Source organism: Corythoichthys intestinalis, chromosome 10 (genome assembly GCF_030265065.1).
Source record: "Corythoichthys intestinalis isolate RoL2023-P3 chromosome 10, ASM3026506v1, whole genome shotgun sequence".
Classification (NCBI taxonomy): Eukaryota; Metazoa; Chordata; class Actinopteri; order Syngnathiformes; family Syngnathidae; genus Corythoichthys; species Corythoichthys intestinalis.
In genome coordinates this window covers 50326279-50345659 of record NC_080404.1, presented here as the reverse complement: position 1 = coordinate 50345659, position 19381 = coordinate 50326279, and the positions used below count along the sequence as shown (strand labels likewise).

At 41.9% G+C, this 19381-nt stretch overlaps 1 protein-coding gene across 2 annotated transcripts in view; it reads right to left on the bottom strand.

The window, feature by feature from the left end:
• Positions 1-19381, bottom strand: part of camkmt (calmodulin-lysine N-methyltransferase) — a 323839-nt gene that overhangs the window by 42025 nt on the left and 262433 nt on the right. For both annotated transcript variants that reach the window (XM_057849062.1, XM_057849061.1), the window contains exons 8-9: positions 19198-19272; positions 801-864 (exon numbers count right to left, since the gene is read on the bottom strand). In XM_057849062.1, the coding sequence (XP_057705045.1) occupies positions 801-864; positions 19198-19272 (139 nt within the window). The remainder of the gene's footprint in view (positions 1-800; positions 865-19197; positions 19273-19381) is intronic.

The window sequence follows — 19381 nt, the reverse complement described above, 5'->3', positions numbered from 1 at the left end:
TACAGAAAAATATGGCATATTTTATAGATGGTTTGAATTGCGAATAATTACGATGAATTAATTTTTAAGCTGTGATTAACTCAATTAAAAATTTTAATCGTTTGACAGCCCTACTCTTTACCTAAAAAAAAGTTTTATCTGAGTACTCTATTAATCGGTGGAATTTTCAGTAGAATACTCCATTACTAAAATAATCGATAGCTGCAGCTCTATAAAAAACTTTAGTTTCGATTAGATGCTAGAAAGTAAAACCCACATAGCTTTTTGTGTGATCTGTATTCCAGTCGGTTTTAAACTTTAAAGTGTAATTCGCACGTCAATTTCTCGTTGATGTTCGCCTTCAAGTGTGCACGCGGTCTTCCTTCCTTCCATCGGTGCCGTTTTCATCTCCTTTTTACACAAACTCCTTCCACCAGCCTGGCCTCTGTACTTAAAACATGACCTGCTTCCTTCAGATGAAGAAAAATCTCAACCCTATCTCTTCCAGCCTTTTGCTTTATTCCCAACAGAACACACACATTCACTCCCCCATCTGCTTTGGCTGTCACAGCATGGGGTCTTATCGCGGGGCCAAAAGGGAGAAGTTGCTTGGGATTTATGATGAAGGCAAGGCCAGGAGGCACAGCCACGAAGATCAGAGCTGTGCATAAGCATTAAAGCATTACATGATATTAATCCTGTCACATTATTAACGTGTGCTGAGGCCTAATTATGATTGAGAGAGAGAGAGGGGAGGTGATTTAGAGGAATGGGGGATAAGCGCAGATATACTTTTTCAGTAAGAACACGCACACACTTACATTAGGGTGCAGTAATCTCCTTATAGCATCGGCTAGGCTGCTTCTGTACTGGTCGAGGAACAAACTGAAAGAGAGAGCAACAGAGAGCATGAGACAGACTGACAAAAAAAGAAAGAGGTTAGCATGCATTGTCGAGATGGCAGCCGCAGATAAGGCGGCGGCATGTTTATTTTTATTTTGTTGACAAATAAACTCGCACAACGGGAAGGAGAGAAGGCGAAAAACAATTTGCATGAGTTTAGGAGTGGGGTTCAGAGTGTGTATTGGACTCAACCTGTTATCAACGCACTGAGAGGAATAAAGAACAGAGCAAAAGCGTGCACATACATACACAAAATGTAATACAGAGTTTGGATTAAGAGGGGGGAAAAACAACAACCTTAGACGCCGCCCGTTATAGGACAAGAAACCACCTTTTATAATGCATGTCTCAAATAATGCTTTACAAAAGGAGCCCCCCAAAAAATTAAACTTAAAGAACTTCAAGAAAAAAAAGATAGATTTACATTGTAAAACAATATCCTGTAATGTAATTATACAAATTAATTCAAATGTTTTAATAGTTTACCATTGCAATTAAAAAAAAAAAATTTTTTTTAAAGTATTACTTTCAATGATAATTGTCTAATAATAACGTCACAGAGTTGCTTTGTGGGAGTTAGGGCTCTTAAAGTGCATGTGACACGAAAAAGCACGTTTATTTCATAATACACGCGGTATTTTATGCTCCTGAATAATATGGACCACTTGGATGTGTGTGGAAGCGATCGCTATATTTATTTTGTTTTTTGAATCCCGTGCCATGAAAATGAGTGACTTCCAGCTTCGGTCTTGCATTGAGGAGGAGGGCGCTGTGACGTGTACGGGTGAAGGCGTCCTCTTCACTATACAGCGTACTGTTGTGTATGAGGACGAAGGATTCAGCTGATTTTGCGGATTAATACATTTATTTTTCGCATCACGCCAGCCAAACGGCTGCAGAAAAATCATTCTGTATGAGGGAGAGGCGTATACGCCTTTTTGGAGTTTCAAAAGGTTCCCATTAACGGTGGATATTAGCCAACACAAGCCCGACTACTGTGGGACCATTGGACTTACGAGGAATTGAGTAAACATCCTGTTTTGTGTTATGTCAAATACGAATACAGCGATTACAAAGTAAACACTACAAACTTTTTTTAAATAAAGGACTACTTACGTTTGATCATTGATAGGCATGTAAAAAGCTCTCCTCATGCACATTAGCTGCACGTAAGCTTCGCAACAAATGCAGCCGCTCTTCTCCTGGGAACGAAAAAATTTCTCTCCGCCGGGCGGTTTGCCAATCCGCAAAGACAATCAACAACGCAGTCGTCATTTCAAATAATCCGGGTTAGTTATGTGTGATTTTCCGCTTCGAAGACTTTGAAACATCACTTGGTTCGGGTTAGCATGTCGGCTAGCTGTCATGCCTCTTGGTTTGTTTACATTCTCCGAAGCCCGGGAAGGGAAATGACATATGTCCGATTTAGGTGTCATAAAATATCGTTCGGGAGGTGCGACAGTAAGGGTGAAGTCGACAGTTTTGACCATTATGGAGTAATTTTGCCATGTCGTCCTGAATAAGTGCATTTTTATTATTTCATATTCCATTTAGCACAAGACTGTTATTTGTCATGACAATGTCATTTATTTAGCAATTGGGGAAAACACTTGGATAAAAAGAATATCCTGTAAAAATATTGAAGTAAAGAGACAGAAACAATGACATTTTGCAGCTCTCTTCATCGCCTTTTCCTGGTTGTGAGTAGTTCCCCCTCGACGGGCTGACTGGTCCTTCTCAAGCCATTTATTTAGCTATTGGGGAAAAATACTTGGATAAAAAGAATATCCTGTAAAAATATTGGAGTAGAGAGACTGAAACAATGACATTTTGCGGCTCTCTTCGTCGCGTTTTCCTCGTTCTGAATAATTCCCCCTCAATGGGCTGTATAGTAAAACCGATGAGCCCAGTCTCTCGCTGACGTCATCCACCTGTTGGGGACGCTAAAGCCCTATAATGGTGGGCGTGGCTAACCAGCAGATTAAAAGACTAATTTCTCGTCATCTGCGCTTTGCTAAATTGTTGTATATAGTCGAATCGTCTCAAAATATGATTCTAATTCACATAATAATGCCATTTAAGACTTTTCTCCTGTCGTATGCTCTTTCACTTGCAGAGATGTGTTGAAAAGAATGAACATGAGCCGAGAATACAATGGTCTTCACCAAAATGCGAACACTCAATGCATTTGTGCGCACTAACGTGAAAGCGGAGGCTCAAGATCCTTCTGACTTTTTGGGTTTCAAGCAAAAGGTGTCAGAAAAGTTACCAGAGGGATAACTGGTTTGTGGCGGCCAAGCGTTCATAGCGACGCTGCTTTTTGATCTTTCGACTCGCCAGTGGGTTCAGCGGGGGTTGGGTTCCTGGGTAGGGGCACCCCCAGTCGGCGCACGTTTCCGCCCCTCCATGTTCGGGGATCTGAACCCGACTCCCTTTCGATTGGCCGGGGGTGACATTTGCCCTTCGCAATGCTTTGTTTCCTGCCAGGGGGGCCCGCCAGCAGCGACCCTGGCAGGACCCTCCCGCGGGCGTGAGGGGGGGAAAGGGCACGCAGCCATGTTGGCCGAAGGGACCCCGGTGGGCTCCGTAGCTGGGGAGATCCGCAGGACGGGCCCGGCTCGCGTCCCGAGTCGCCGCCCCGACACCCTACCAAGGGCTCAGGGAAGAGCTGGAAAGAGCCTGAAAGGTGAAAGCAACAGTGGCGCCCGTGGTCAAAGGAGCAATGGGGGCCATGTCCCCCCACACTGGATAACCCACCCAGCCGCATGCGAAGGCGGGCCGGTTAAGGAGGGTGTCAGGGCCTGGCAGGTTCGCGGCGGGTCCTTCCCGCAGATCTCCCCAGCTACCTGGCGGTGCCGGCACTGCCCGGTGGGCCCGAGTCCTTCTGATGCAGGCTCTGCCCGTGGACAGTGTGAGGCCAGAAGCGGCCCCTGGCATGCCGGGGTGCGGCGAGACTCCGACATGCTAACTAGCTACGTGGCCCTGCGCGGTCGGTGTACAGCTTCTTAAAGGGACAAGTGGTGCTCAGATACACAAGATGGAGCAATAAAAGGGCTCCAGTGCCCTTAGATGTCCAGGACTTGACATTGAAAGTTGATAGGGGCAGACGTTCAAATTCGACCTCGCCGCCATGGGGGGGCAGCGATCAGCTAAAGCGACTGAGGGCGCTTTCACACTAGACCAAGACAACCAGGGTCCAATTGGAGAGCTACCTCGCAAATGAATTGTCGAGAAAGTTCAGCATTCACACTGCGCCAACTGAACTTTCCAAGTAGCATCACGTGGACGAAAGGCGCACTCATTGATTGGACAAATAGAAGAGGAATTAGAGCATGGAGCGTCACAGCGTGGTGCTGTGATGCTGCACGTAATGTAGCATTAGCAAGTCGCCACTCGGCCAGCGGTGGGGTCGTTCCCTTCAGACTCAATGCTGAGCGAACTGGAGGATGTACAAAATGCATAAGGGGAAATTAAACCACGAAAGGGAATCTCATGGTAACCCAAGTTACACAGGCGCGGCATCGCTCTCACTTTTGTGACTTTTTAGACTGTCAAATTGTCGCCACTTTCAGGAAAGTGAGACTCACAAAACAGCAACTGCATACAAAACCCAATTGCCGACATTACAGCCCGATTCTGTGCATCAAATGCAACTGCTTAGCGCAGCACAACAACATTTGACCATCTGTCATCTTGCCATTTGTTAATTTTGAATAGCGTCCGCGCTGTACTTCCGGTTCCAAGGATGCCCTGCGTGTACATTCACAAGCGCACCCTGCTCTGGTTGCCTTCACAAGCCAAGCAGGGTGTGCTTAAAGCGGCCCGAGACCCACGTTTTTTGAGCTGACCAGAGTTCGGCTGTTTTTGGTCCGAACTACAGTTCGCATGCGCGTTCACAATCACAAAACAAAGCGGACTATCAGCGAAAAACAACAGTGGTCCGTTTAAAATGGACCAAACAGTACTAGTGTGAAAGTGCCCAGAAATAAACTTAAGTTATCAACATAACACTACTTTCTGGCAGATATTCATTCATTCATCTTATGAACCGCTTATCCTCACGAGGTTCGCGGAGGTGCTGCAGCCTATCCCGGCTAAAAGTGGGCAGGAGGCAGGGCACACCCTGAACTGGTGGGCAGTCAGATGCAGGGCACTTAGAGACAAACAACCATTCACGCACACAATCAAACCTACGGACAATTTTGAGTGTTTTTTTCTGGGAAACATTACCCAAAAAATTGAGTATGGGCTAATTATGCTAGATGTAATATGATTAATTCCACTAAAATGCAACAATACAGATTTGGTATAATCCTGCACAGCCATCTGGAGCATACAGCTGCAATCTGGACCAGCAAAAAGCCAAATTTTGTGGAATTGTTACTTTAAATTGCAGGTCAATATAAGTATTATTGTACAGCTCATTCAAAATACATATAGAGCTACTCACTTAGTGCTTTTATTCAAATCCAGGATGTGCGCAAGTTGGTGCTACAAGTTTATTATTCTTGTTGGGTGGACTGTGCTGTGAGGTTTATTTGCCTTGAAAGGTGAGAAGTTTGTGTTTGGTTTAGTTGCCACGCGTATCGACTTGGAGAGGAAGAGCGGGTGACCAGGAACAATAAGGAAGTGAGCTGGTTGGGTGGTGGTGGTGGGTCTAAAATACGTGCGTGTACACACAAGTGCAGGGGAAGGACAGGGTGTCATTTGGAGGGCAACGGATAAAATGAGTCATGACTATGTCTACAAAAAATAACTGGTATAAATAACTGGTCTTCTCACGGAATGCATGGATATTTATGAATTCATGTCAACAACTACGACACGTGAAAATGAGATGTTACAGGTGTTCGCACTACATTCATGGACTCCCACATTGAGTGGCCTTGCCCTTTAAGATCACTCTATTGTCTCACACTGACCCCCCACCCAATCGAGGACACAGGCACAAGGCAGAAATGGTCAAAGTGCATGACTGGGGTGTGTGTCTACATTTATATCTATATTTGTCATGTTCAGGAAGCTCATCGCGTGAGATGGAGGAAACAAATGACATCATCGGTGTAGCTTTACTTCATCACGGAGTGAATGTTTACATGTATGTCTTGTATGTAACACCCTTTTTCCCCTCAAACTGCAACTGATTTACTGTATTTAACACATTTCTAAAGTGTTCATCTTGTCTTTTTTTGGTTCAGACTTTTTTTTTAATTACAAGCAGTGTTGTTTTCATCAACAATGATGATAACGAAAATATTTGGTCAATAAACAATTTTTTTTCATGATGATGACATGATGACGAGCTTAAAAACGTGTTTTGGGAGATTAAAACATAACGAGACTGACGGCAGTTTTCGTCTGACAAGACGAGAAAGATGAAAATGTGCCATATATTCCGTCATAAGTTCACAAAGTGTGACATTTTCATATCGTATGTGTAGTTAGCATGTATTGTAGCAGTGTTTGGTCGTGTCACTCATGTGACGTGCTAACACACGCTTACTCACTGGTTGGTGAGTAAGCGTGTCCTCTCCAGGCTCAAGATGTTCATTTTTGCTACTTGGTCATTTTTGTTTTCTTATCTTTGCTAGAGATGCCATGTTGCTTTAGCCTAGAAAGGTCAGTGCTAAGTGATTATCACACACAAAGATGTAACTTGTAGCGTTAGCATAGTGTTCGCCTTAGATTTTAGCGTGGTGAGCAAGGGCGTAGGTTTGCATAGGGACGGTAAGGACAAAACACTACCAACTTTTCAGGATGCTCAAAGTGTCCCCACCAACTTTTAAGTAACCTTATTTGCGTTATATAATGACTTCACTTATATAGGTAGTTTAGATTGTTATATGTTTTAATTGTTGTATTTAACCCCACCGTTATAAGTAAATTATTTTCATTATGTTCAGACTTACATGTACTTCTTTTCACTTACTGAATGTGCCAGTCAATTCCTCATAAATGCACATTTGATTGGCTGATTACTTGACCACGCCCCCCCCACACACACACACACCACACAGACATTAGATATTAGGGATATTAGAACTTTTTTTTTTCAGCCAGCAGCAGCCACTATAAGAAATGTAAAAAGACACCGATGTTGTGCACGTGGGGAACACACCACTAATTTTGCTACAGAAAGTCTGACCTACGTCAGAGTTAGCATAACATTAAACTGTGTCAACTTGCTAAACTGCAAAACTTGAGTAGGTAGCTGCTTAGAGAGAAGTGTCCTCCTTTATGTGTTTTCTGCTGTTAACGTTAATCAAACTGTGAGGGATGTAGTGAACCGAGTTTTATCCCCATCTCCCCAATTTTACTTTTCATTTTATTTATGTGGTCTTAAAGCGGCCCACCGGAGCTTTCATGTGTTTTTTGTTGAGTTTGGCTGGCTCCATTTTATTGATTTATTTATTTTTTGTTATCCCCTGACAAAAGTAGTTTCAGTCATATTATTATTTATTTTTATTTTTAATTTAGACAATGTTGAGTGGTCTTAAGACAAATGTTTATTCATTTTTTTTTTTTTTTTTTTGCATTCCTGGATAGTTAAGAGATGATCAACAAGCTTGTATTTATTCAGTATATTAATATCATTTATGTTCAAATAATGCAATTTAAATTTGCTCATGAAATCCGGACATTTACCTGGAAGTCTTCAAAATGCTTCTTTAGTAATTTTTTTAAAACAAAGGTTTGAATTGAACAGTGTAGGCTGAACCAATACACATAAAAGTATAAGTCAATAGATTTATTTTGCATTGATCAATAATTATGTCCCGTCCTCAGCAAAAATTGTACATGCACGTTATGCCATATCTTCCCTACCAATGTTCTGACCAAACCTACGATCAAACCAATCAGAATGTCTCATCACAGCAGAGCTATCATAACACTTTTAAATTGTCTGGTTTCCTCCCACATTCCAGAACAATAAATGCTAGGTTGTTGATTGAAGGAATCTGACCTTCTAGCCAGACCGCCGGAATCACGCCAGCCAAACCTCAGGACCCGCACTGGTGCAGATCCAACGAGCCGGGCCGGCAGGACCCCGGCAATCCGGCCAGAAGGGCAAACTCTGCGCGTTTACCTTAGTATTAACCCTTTGTACTGACTCCATTTTGAAAGGTTTAAAGAAGGCTCACCGAGAACAAGTTGACAATTTATTCGGGTTGACAGCGATCAAAACGGCAAGGCGAAACAGAAACACTCAGGCAAGGAGGCAAACTCGTTCCTAGGTCACCATATCAAAAGTCAGCAAAAGGTTCCTGAGAAAAATGACAGCGCATCGTTAACATTCAGTCTTTTGAAGGCTCTCGCAGGACGGGCCGTGGGCAGGAAGAAGGGTGTGTTTGGTATTATTGTCTGTTTGTGGACTGGACAGGAGGATTCGGGAGTAGCTGTTGTCCGGGCAATGAGAGTTGTGGATTTTGCTCTTGGACTGACAAGACTCTTTTGTCAGTGTTATCAGTTGGATATCGGGCGTTCTCTTGGGCTCCTTGTATTGGGACAGAGCGTCCCGCCGGGAGAACTGATTGCGAGAGTTGGTGCGTCAATCTTGCTCATGATGCACACGTTGGGCTCCTGTGATAAGAAGGCATCGTGTATCTTTTATGCCCTATATTCTGCTTGTTTTCCTCAAACTACGGGATAAGTGCTATTTATTTTATATTGGGTGTAATACAAACAGTTAGACGGTGCCTAAGAAATTTTCCACGGGTGTTTTCATAAATGTGAAACATTGTCTGTTTTTCTTTTGGCTAGCAACCAATTCATGGTGTAACCCTGCCTCCTGCCCATACATAGCTTGGATATGCTCCAGCACCCCCGCAACCCTTGTGAGGATAGGCATTACGGAATCAAATGAATGAAATAAATTATAGACTACACTCTCAAGATTCTACTTGCTGGATACAGCAAGATATTTTTTGGCTTCCTTTCATGAAAAGGTGTCCAAATACATTTGCCTCATACCGTACCATCACAGCACAGCAAACACCTCACTCAGGCTTTTATCTCAGCGTCTACACATTGTAGGATTTGTGGAGGAATCAAGCTGGATGAATTGCGGAGCCAAGAATTCTGTGCCACCCTCATTCCCATGTAGGAAAGCATCATGCGCAGACATAAAACTATTCAGTTATGAATGCAAAACTCTCACTGCAAAAACACAAAACAAAAGTCAGCCACGGGAATTTAGTTGATGAGACTGATTTAATAAGAAATCAGTTCAAGTCAGTCAACAATACCTAATGGCCATAGTATCCAGAGACATGAAGTGCTTCAATCACTGTCAAATTTAAAGTGCGTACGACACGACAAAAAAAGTCTTAAATATGATTATTATGTGAATTAGAATCATGTTTTGAGATGATTTGACTATATACAACAATTTAGCAAAGTGCAGATGACGAGAAATTAGTCTTTTAATCTGCCGGTTAGCCACGCCTACCATTATAGGGCTCTAGCGTCCCCAACTGGTGGATGACGTCAGCGGAGTCACGATTTCATCTGATTTAGTATGCAGCCCATTGAGGGGGAATTATTCACAACGAGGAAAACGTGACGAAGAGAGCCGCAAAATGTCATTGTTTCAGCCTCTCTACTTCAATAGTTTTACAGGATATTCTTTTTATCGAAGTACTTTTCCCCAATAGCTAAATAAATGGCATGGTCATGACAAATAACAGTCTTGTGCTTAACGGAATATGAAATAATAAAAATGCATTTATTCAAGACGACATGGCAAAATTACTCCATAATGGTCAAAACTGTCGACTTCACCTTTAATGTCGCACCTCCCGAACGATATTTTATGACACCTAAATCGGGCTTATGTCATTTCCCTTGCCCGGCTACGGAGAATATAAACAAACCAAGAGGCTTGACAGCTAACCAACATGCTAACCCGAACCGAGTGATATTTCAAAGTCTTCGAAGCGGAAAATCCCACATAACTAGCCCGGATCATTTCACATGACGACTGGGTTGTCGATTGTCTTCGGTCCAGGGGAAAGCAATTTACAGCTCCTTCCCCTGCTAATAAGGACAGGAGAGCTCGCCGAGGAAGCAGCTGAACAATGACCGCTGAACATTTACATGCCAATCCATGATCAAACGTAGTACTTTGTTTAACCCTTTAACACCGAAAGTGTCGGCAGCGACGCATTTATCGTCTTTGAGCTTCGTCACGCTGTAATTACGTCACCCACGTGCCGCTGGTTGGTCTCATTTGAAAGTGCGGAAGTTGATGTCCACACCAGTTTTTATTTGAAATCAATCGACCAAGAAAAACGGGAGATAATGTCATTTGAGTTTTATTGTTTTATTGCACTCATAAATAGGCATTAAAATGCTGCATGGACCATGTATCTATCTCAATATTTCCATCATTTCTTGTCGTTTTTCAAAACCGAAAGCAGCACAAAAGACTACATATCACAAGAGCCGTTGTGATGTCAAGAAGGACAAACCGAATGAGATCAGTTTTAATAAATTTCCGAGCGAGGCGCCAACTAATGAAAGGGAGGCATGCGAAGAAAGCAACAGCCGGTTGGTTTGAGCAAGCGACTTTGAAACGTACAGAATGAATGTAAAACTACATTTAGCGCAAGCTAATGCATTATTTCATTAACTCAAGGAAGAAGATGAGCCGTATTTGTCGTTGTTTTCTTTCGATGAGTCGGCGTCTCGACGAGTAGAAGTGACAGCAGCGCGCAAACGGCGAAAGAGTAGGCTGTGTGACGCTGTGTGTGACGCAGCTCGGTGACCTGTTCAAGAAGAAGCTTTATTGGGTCGCATGCCTGAAAAATTTGAATTGAACTGAACTACTTGTCAATATTTTTTTTAAATACTTTTTCAATGTTATATATGTTTTTTCCTCACTATAATCTTTTCAGTTTTTATGTAGACGTGTGTTGGAGAAGCTTGATTGCATGTAAGTAACTTTTGATAAGGTGATGGGTACAACACAACTTCACAACGAGATATCCTCCAAACCCTTTTTGTGTTAGATGATATATTATATATGTATTAGGGCTGTCAAAATTATCGCGTTAACGCGCGGTAATTAATTTTTTTAATTAATCACGTTAAAATATTTGACGCAATTAACGCACATGTCCCGCTCAGACAGTATTCTGCCTTTTGGTAAGTTTTACAGCAAGGTTTTTATTGCTGTCTAACAGCGAACTCTTGTGGTCGCTTTGCGACATGGTTTATTGCTTTCTTGCCAGTTCAATATGGCTGCACGACGTCTCGGGCTGACGCCTACGTTGTAATGTTGTGCTCATATGATCCTTGGACAAGATTTGTCTGTAAGTATGGTTGTTGTAAAGAATGTACATATTATGTTAGTAAGCGAAATGTTACATTTTTTTCTAAGAGACGCTTTTTGTTTATGTTTAGTGAACCTGTATAGCGTGCTAAGCTAATGTTGTTGCTAATGCAATGCTTGTGTACTTTTTTTTTGTAGTTTCACTACGGTCTAAAGAGGACAGTGGTTTGAGGCCATTTTATTAATAAATCAGATGAAAAAGGAAGAAGTCTGATTATTAAGGCGTCGTTCACTAGCTGTCTAGCTTTGGAAAAAGTAGACGCTTCGGAGTGAGGACAGCATAGACAGATTTAAATGACAGTAGAGTGAAATGCCCACTACAGTCCTTATGTACCGTATGTTGAATGTATATATCCATCTTGTGTCTTATCTTTCCATTCCAACAAATTATTTTACAGAATATATATATATAATTTACAGAAAAATATGGCATATTTTATAGATGGTTTGAATTGCGATTAATTGCGATTAATTACGATTAATTAATTTTTAAGCTGTAATTAACTCGATTAAAAATTTTAATATATATAAAAATATAAACATATATATATATATGTATATATATATATATATATATTTTTTTTTTTTTTCTTACTATTTTGCACTGTATATAACCTGTTTTGCCCATAGTATGTGTAAAGGCCAAAAACGCCTATGACCATACCTGCTGTTTGTGTTGAATTGTCAAACATAAAACTATTCAATCTTGTTTTTTTCTATTGAATGTTTATCCTAACAAGTTGTATAAATATTATCAAGCTTCAAAACAGTTGGTTGAGCATGTTTGGTTGTCAATGGGACATCAACATGACACATTTTGAAAAAAGATTTTGGGATTTTTTTGTCTTTTTGGGTCCAAAATGTGGACTATAATTGGTCAGTGAAGAAAACAACAGTTTGGACATGAGGATGTCCTGAAAAAAAGAGACCCAACTTGGCCATTGTAAACAATTTTTTCTTTGAAATATCAAGGGAACATCAAATGCATGCAAATTCGGCCAAAATAGGCTTAGGTGTTAAAGAGTTAAAGAAAGTTTATTCACAGCTATTTTTAACTCAGAGTTGCAATTTCTGATCGGTAGGAAAATTTGACAGAACACCGGGCACTTGAAGAGGGAAATAAGCCGAGTATACTAGTAGTGCTCTCCCGGCAGGGGGATGTGCGACAAGCCACCGGTCGTCGGCCGAGGGGACAAGGAGCATGTCACAAAATGCAAGCCACCTACATATTAAAATGATCCCAGTATTTGACACAACACAAAGCACGATGTTTACTCACTTCCTCGTAAGTCCCATGGTCCCATAGTCCCATAGTAGTAGGGCTTGTTTTGGCAAATATCCACCGGTAAATGGGAACCTTTTGAAACCCCAAAAAGGCTCACACGCCTCTCCCTCCTACAGCAAGATTTTTCTGCAACCGTTAAACTGGCGTGATGCGAAAAATAAACGTATTAATCCGCAAAATCAGCTGAATCCTTAGACCTTCTCATACAACAGTACGGCTGTATAGTGAAGAGGACTCCTTGCTCCGTACACGTCACAGCGCCCTCTTTCTCAACTCAAGACTGTCGCCGGAAGTCACTCATTTTCATGGCGCAGGATTTAAAAAAACTAAATAAATATAGCGATCGCTTCCACACACGTTCAAGCGGTCCATTTCATTCAGGAGCATAAAATACTGCGTGTATCATGAAATAAACATGCTTTTTCGTGTCACAGGCACTTTAACGATTTCATATACAACATACAGTATATCGTTGTCCCCTTTTCTTTGTAAAACAAATGACAAAATGTCTGGACTGTTCGCAAATTTTCACTTTAATCAACATGATCAAGAACAATAGTCAGACATGAGTGCCCTTCTTTTGTCCAAGCAAAGGGAAGACGATGGGACATATCCAATAACATAACGAAATGGAGCACCCGAGTTACACTCTCACTATTCACAGTTGGAGATATAATTAATCAAAGTGGATGGCGTGTTGTTGACCTTTTCACAGGTGATCATCACAATGACGCATCCATTAATCGGTCAGCCGTCACTCTTCAACCGGTGGCACGGCAATTATCACACAATCGCTCAAGGATAGAGCCCGCAGGGAGCACCTGACATTAGCGCACACGCGCAACGCATCATGCCCGTCCTCAATGTGGGAACTTCACGTGTAACTGATTCCTTTCTCGCCTGATTGCATATTAATGTAAACATCGTCACACATCTTTCACGTTTTAGGGTTTTGGAACTGGCTATTATCTGGAAGGAAGGACTGTGACATCACAACAACAGCAATGGGAAAATCCTTGCGTAATGCACCTACAGAAAGTACGTATGTACAGTGGGGCAAATAAGTATTTAGTCAACCACCAATTGTGCAAGTTCTCCTACTTGAAAAATTAGAGAGGCCTGTAATTGTCAACATGGGTAAACCTCAACCATGAGAGACAGAATGTGATTGACTTTTAAAGATTTTATTTCCAAATTAGAGTGCAAAATAAATATTTGGTCACATACAAACAAGCAAGATTTCTGGCTGTGAAAGAGGTCTAACTTCTTCTAACGAGGTCTAACAAGGCTCCACTCGTTACCTGTATTAATGGCACCTGTTATAACTCATTATCGGTATAAAAGACACCTGTCCCCAATCTCAGTCAGTCACACTCCAAACTCCACTATGGCCAAGACCAAAGAGCTGTCGAAGGACACCAGACACAAAATTGTAGACCTGCACCAGGCTGAGAAGACTGAATCTGCAATAGGTAAAATACTTGGTGTAAAGAAATCAATTGTGGGAGCAATTATTAGAAAATGGAAGACATACAAGACCACTGATAATCTCCCTCGATCTGGGGCTCCATGCAAGATCTCACTGCATGGCGTCAAAATAATAACAAGAACGGTGAGCAAAAATCCCAGAACCACACGGGGCACCTAGTGAATGACCTACAGAGAGCTGGGACCACAGTAACAAAGGCTACTATCAGTAACACAATGCACCACCAGGGACTCCAATCCTGCACTGCCAGACGTGTCCCCCTGCTGAAGCCAGTACACGTCCAGGCCCGTCTGCGGTTCGCTAGAGAGCATTTGGATGATCCTCAAGAGGACTGGGAGAATGTGTTATGGTCAGATGAAACCAAAATAGAACTTTGTGGTAGAAACACAGGTTCTCGTGTTTGGAGGAGAAAGAGTACTGAATTGCATCCGAAGAACACCATACCCACTGTGAAGTATGGGGGTGGAAACATCATGCTTTGGGGCTGGTTTTCTGCAAAGGGACCAGGACCACTGATCTGTGTTAAAGAAAGAATAAATGGGGCCATGTATCGAGAGATTTTGAGTGAAAATCTCCTTCCATCAGCAAGGGCATTGAAGATGAGACGTGTGCCAGCACGTCCTGCGTGGTATATCTTTGCTAAGAAAAAGCACAAAACAAAACACATGCGCTATTGCCGAACCTGAACGCACCCGAAGTCTTGGATGACAAATAAACAGAGCAGAGTAGACTCACTACGGCTGGTAGATTCTTCAATTTATTCAGAGTAAGTAACGCACCGCTTTTGACAGTCAGTAACGGTAACGGCGTTGTAACGGCGGAAAAAATAATTAGTTAGATTACCCCGTTACTAAAAAAATAACGCCGTTATGTAACGGCGTTATTTATAATGGCGTTATTCCCAACACTGGTCATGACAGAACATCGCATCCATGATATCTGGCGCCATCTAACGTCGTGAATGGGTATAACGACTAGACCGCGAATATAAGACGACCCCCACTTTTTCAGTCTTATTTCAATGCAAAAAACACCGTCTTATATTCGAGCCAATATGGTATTAGTCCTCTGCACAAATGTAGGTAATAAATCATTCATTCATTCATTCATTTTCTAAGCCGCTTATCCTCACGTGGGTCGCGGGCATGCTGGAGCCTATCCCAACTAACTATGGGTAGTAGGCTGGGTACAACATGAATCAATTGCCAGCCAATCACAGGGCAGTATGTAACAATAAGTATGTAATAATAATTTTTATTATAATGAATTATCAATCAACTCTTACGGATGTAATGGTGATATTTTTCAGGTTTTGCATTGTGTTGACTTTGTATCAAAACAATTGGATCAGCTTTGAAAAATTGTTGCCATATTACCGTAATTTCCCGAATATAAGGCGCATCCGTGTATAATGCGCACCCCAAATTTACTTGTAAAATCTAGAGAAAATTATTGTACCCGTTTATAAGGCGGACCCTAATTTTAGCACCACTAAATAGAAGAATACAAGAAAACAGAGCTCGTGTACAGATACAGAAATGTCATTTTATTGACTGGTGAAACACAGCACAAGCATTGGTAGTTCAAAACATTACCATAAACTGACAATATTTACGGTAATAATATGATTTGGCAACTTCTCCAACTTAGCAGAATCTAGGAGAAAACAAAACAGATGTGACTTTTCTTTTAAAGGCTGCTGTATAACTTGCTCGTTTCATCATGATGAATAAATGTTTCTTCCATGGATTGATACGGTAAAATGAAAGTGAGAACGTAAGTCGGAAATCCGAGAGAGCTCATCACTGTCGACACGACAGTAACAATAGGAACTATTGTAATTTGGGTTTGAGTTTCCCGAGGGACAGATATAGTTGATGGACACACACAGGAAGTCTGTGTCGTTACGTTTGTTATGGTCCGAGTTGCGGAGCTGCAACAAACGTTGACTCAAATGAGTTCAAGAAACTAAATTCTGTGCTTTATGAAGAGTGAAAAAAGCAGAATTCAACACAGACGAAATCATTCGGCTGATCAGAGTGAAGTATTACCGAAACAAAATGGTGACGTCACGTACCGTAATGGTCGGCAACGGATCGCCGCATACGTTTCTTCAACACAACGTGGCCGTGTCAATAAAAAAAAAAAAAAATCGGTGTATGTATATATATATATATATATATATATATATATAATATAATATAATATATATATTTCTGTTGCCATTCATGTACCCGTTTATAATGCGCACCATGATTTTACAAGTTGATTTTGGGGGGGGAAAAAAGTACGCGTTATATTCGGGAAATTACGGTAGTTATCTGATCTACTGTACATGACATTTCAAAGTCAGACCAGCTAATTTCTGATGTTTGCATTATCTGTCACTGCTCCATATCAGTCTGTTCTTCATCTTCTCCTCCCCCCTCACAATCACCCCTCAAACGCTTACCTGATCTTTCTTCGCCTATTCCCTTGTTCAGATGCAATTATTTGCAATTTGCCTATGTCATCCATTTGCCAGGACGCCGAGCATGAAAATGAAGCAATTTAGTGTAAAATGGAGGCAGACGGCCATTGGAGCGCATGTACGTAAGTGTCCGTGTGAATGTTTGAGGTGGATCCACGCAGGGTGAAAGTCTTGAGCGGCAGGGGGCCCATGCGAGAAGTATCAGGCTAAAGCAGGGGTCCCCATCTGCCGGGCCGCGGACTGGTACCGGTCCGTGTCGCATTTGCTACCGGGCCGCACAGAAAAATTAATTTATTAACGACCGCATTCTGGACGAATTAACCCTGTGCCCCCGCTTAACACACCAATATCCCTGTCTACTCTGGATATAATACTACAGGATAGATTAGAATGTCGTCATAGAAATCCATTGATTGGACTGCTAGCAGTATATCTCGTTTTGTGTATATAATATATCTATGTGCGCTTGTCCTTGATAATAACTTATTACTAGGCCGCGGGTGCTGCACATTTGTTCCCGGAAATAATTAGCCCCGACATGAGCGAAGATGACTAAAAAACAGACGTCTTTGGAGATATTTTTTACGGCAAAAAGGGCACCTGACGAGCCAGAAGATGAGCCTACAACCTCGAAGACCCACGAACTGCGAAGGAGTGGATTTGTGACCTGTTTGTGAATAAACCGAGTGATTCGAGCATGTCTATGCAACAGGAGGATCAGCTTGTAGAGACCACAAATGACAGCGACCTTAAATAGCATACGACAGGAGAAAAAAAGTCTTAAATGGCATTATTATGTGAATTAGAATCATATTTTGAGACAATTCGACTATATACAACAATTTAGCAAAGCGCAGATGACGAGAAATTAGTCTTTTAATCTGCCGGTTAGCCACGCCTACCATTATAGGGCTCTAGCGTCCCCAACAGGTGGATGACGTCAGCGGGTGACTGGGCTCATCGGTTTTACTATTCGGCCCATTGAGGGGGAATTATTCAGAACGAGGAAAACGCGATGAAGAGAGTAGCAAAATGTCATTGTTTCAGTATATCTACTCCAATATTTTTACAGGATATTCTTTTTATCCAAGTATTTTTCCCCAATCGCTAAATACATGGCTTGAGAAGGACCAGTCAGCCCGTCGAGGGGGAAATATTCACAATGAGGAAAACGCGACGAAGAGAGCTGCAAATGTCATTGTTTCTGTCTCTTTACTTCAACATTTTTACAGGATATTCTTTTTATCCTAGTATTTTCCCCAATTGCTAAATAAATGGCATGGTCATGACAAATAACAGTCTTGTGCTAAATGGAATATGAAATAATAAAAATGCACTTATTCAGGACGACATGGCAAAATTAGTCCATAATGGTCAAAACTATCGACTTCACCATTACTGTTGCACCTCCCGAACGATATTTTATGACACCTAAATCGGACGTATGTCATTTCCCTTCCTCGGCTTCGGAGAATGTAAACAAACCAAGAGGCGTGACAGCTAGCCGACATGCTAACCCGAACCGAGTGATGTTTCAAAGTCTTCGAAGCGGAAAATCACACATAACTAGCCCGGATTATTTGACATGACGACTGGGTTGTCGATTGTCTTTGCGGATCGGCAAACCGCCCGGCGGAGAGCAATTTACAGTTCGTTCCCCGGAGGAGGGCGGCTGCAGTTGTTGTGCAGCTAACGTGGAGCTAATGTGCATGAGGAGAGCTTTTTATATGCCTATCAATGATCAAACGTAAGTAGTCCTTTATTTAAAGAAAGTTTGTAGTGTTTACTTTGTAATCGCTGTATTCGTATACCTTTTGAAACTCCAAAAAGGCGCACACGCCTCTCCCTCATAAAGCAAGGTTTTTCTGCAGCCGTTTGGCTGGCGTGATGTGAAAAATAAATGTATTAATCCGCAAAATCAGCTGAATGTATTAATCCGCAAAATCAGCTGAATCCTTAGTCCTCATACACAACAGTACGGCTGTTTAGTGAAGAGGACGCTTTCACCCGTACACGTCACAGCGCCCTCCTCCTCAATGCAAGACCGAAGACGGAAGTCACTCATTTTCATGGCGCGGGATTCAAAAAACTAAATAAAATATAGCGATCGCTTCCACACACATCCAAGCGGTCCATATAAAAAAAAAAAAAACGCGTGTATTATGAAATAAACATGCTTTTTCGTGTCACATGCACTTTATTAAACGTACATTTGAGACAACAACTCTACCGAGGTTCTGAATTAAAGTCACTCCGGAATATCCTGACATCGCTACGAGAGCACTGAAAACCTTGCTACAATTTCCAACATCGTATCTTTGTGAAGCGGGCTTCTTAATTCATGCATAACGACAAGGCGAAGTCGTTAATGGTGAGAGAGCGGTGTGCAGTTGTTGTGTGCAGCTAACATGGTAGAATGTATCTGAGGAGAACTTTTCTATATGTCCTTCCATGATAAAATGTAAGTTTCTTTCTTTAAAGAAAGTTTGTAGTGTTTACTTTGGAATCGCTGCATTTTCGGCCATGTTTAACATTACGCGCATGCGCAGAACCGCATCGTTGCAATTTTTGATGGGTTGCAAAATTTGTCAGAACACCGGTCCCTGAAAAAAAGACCCATATAACACCGGTCCGTGGTGCAAAAACGGTTGCGGACCCCTGGCCTAAAGTGAAGATAAAGGTGTTTGTGTGGGCTGTTTGTGCGCGCGTGTGTGTGTGGTTGTGGTGGGGCTACCTACCAGTCTGCACACATGACAACATCAAAATGGGCTTCTAATGCTGAAATGTCCAGATCGCTGTCCCACCTCAGCACCCTGCAACAAAATGTTGGCAAAGTTCAAGACTTTTGGAACCATATCTATTAGCAGGTCTGAAAATAATCACTTTCACATAGTTTCAAAGTCAATTTCATTTTTAGTACAC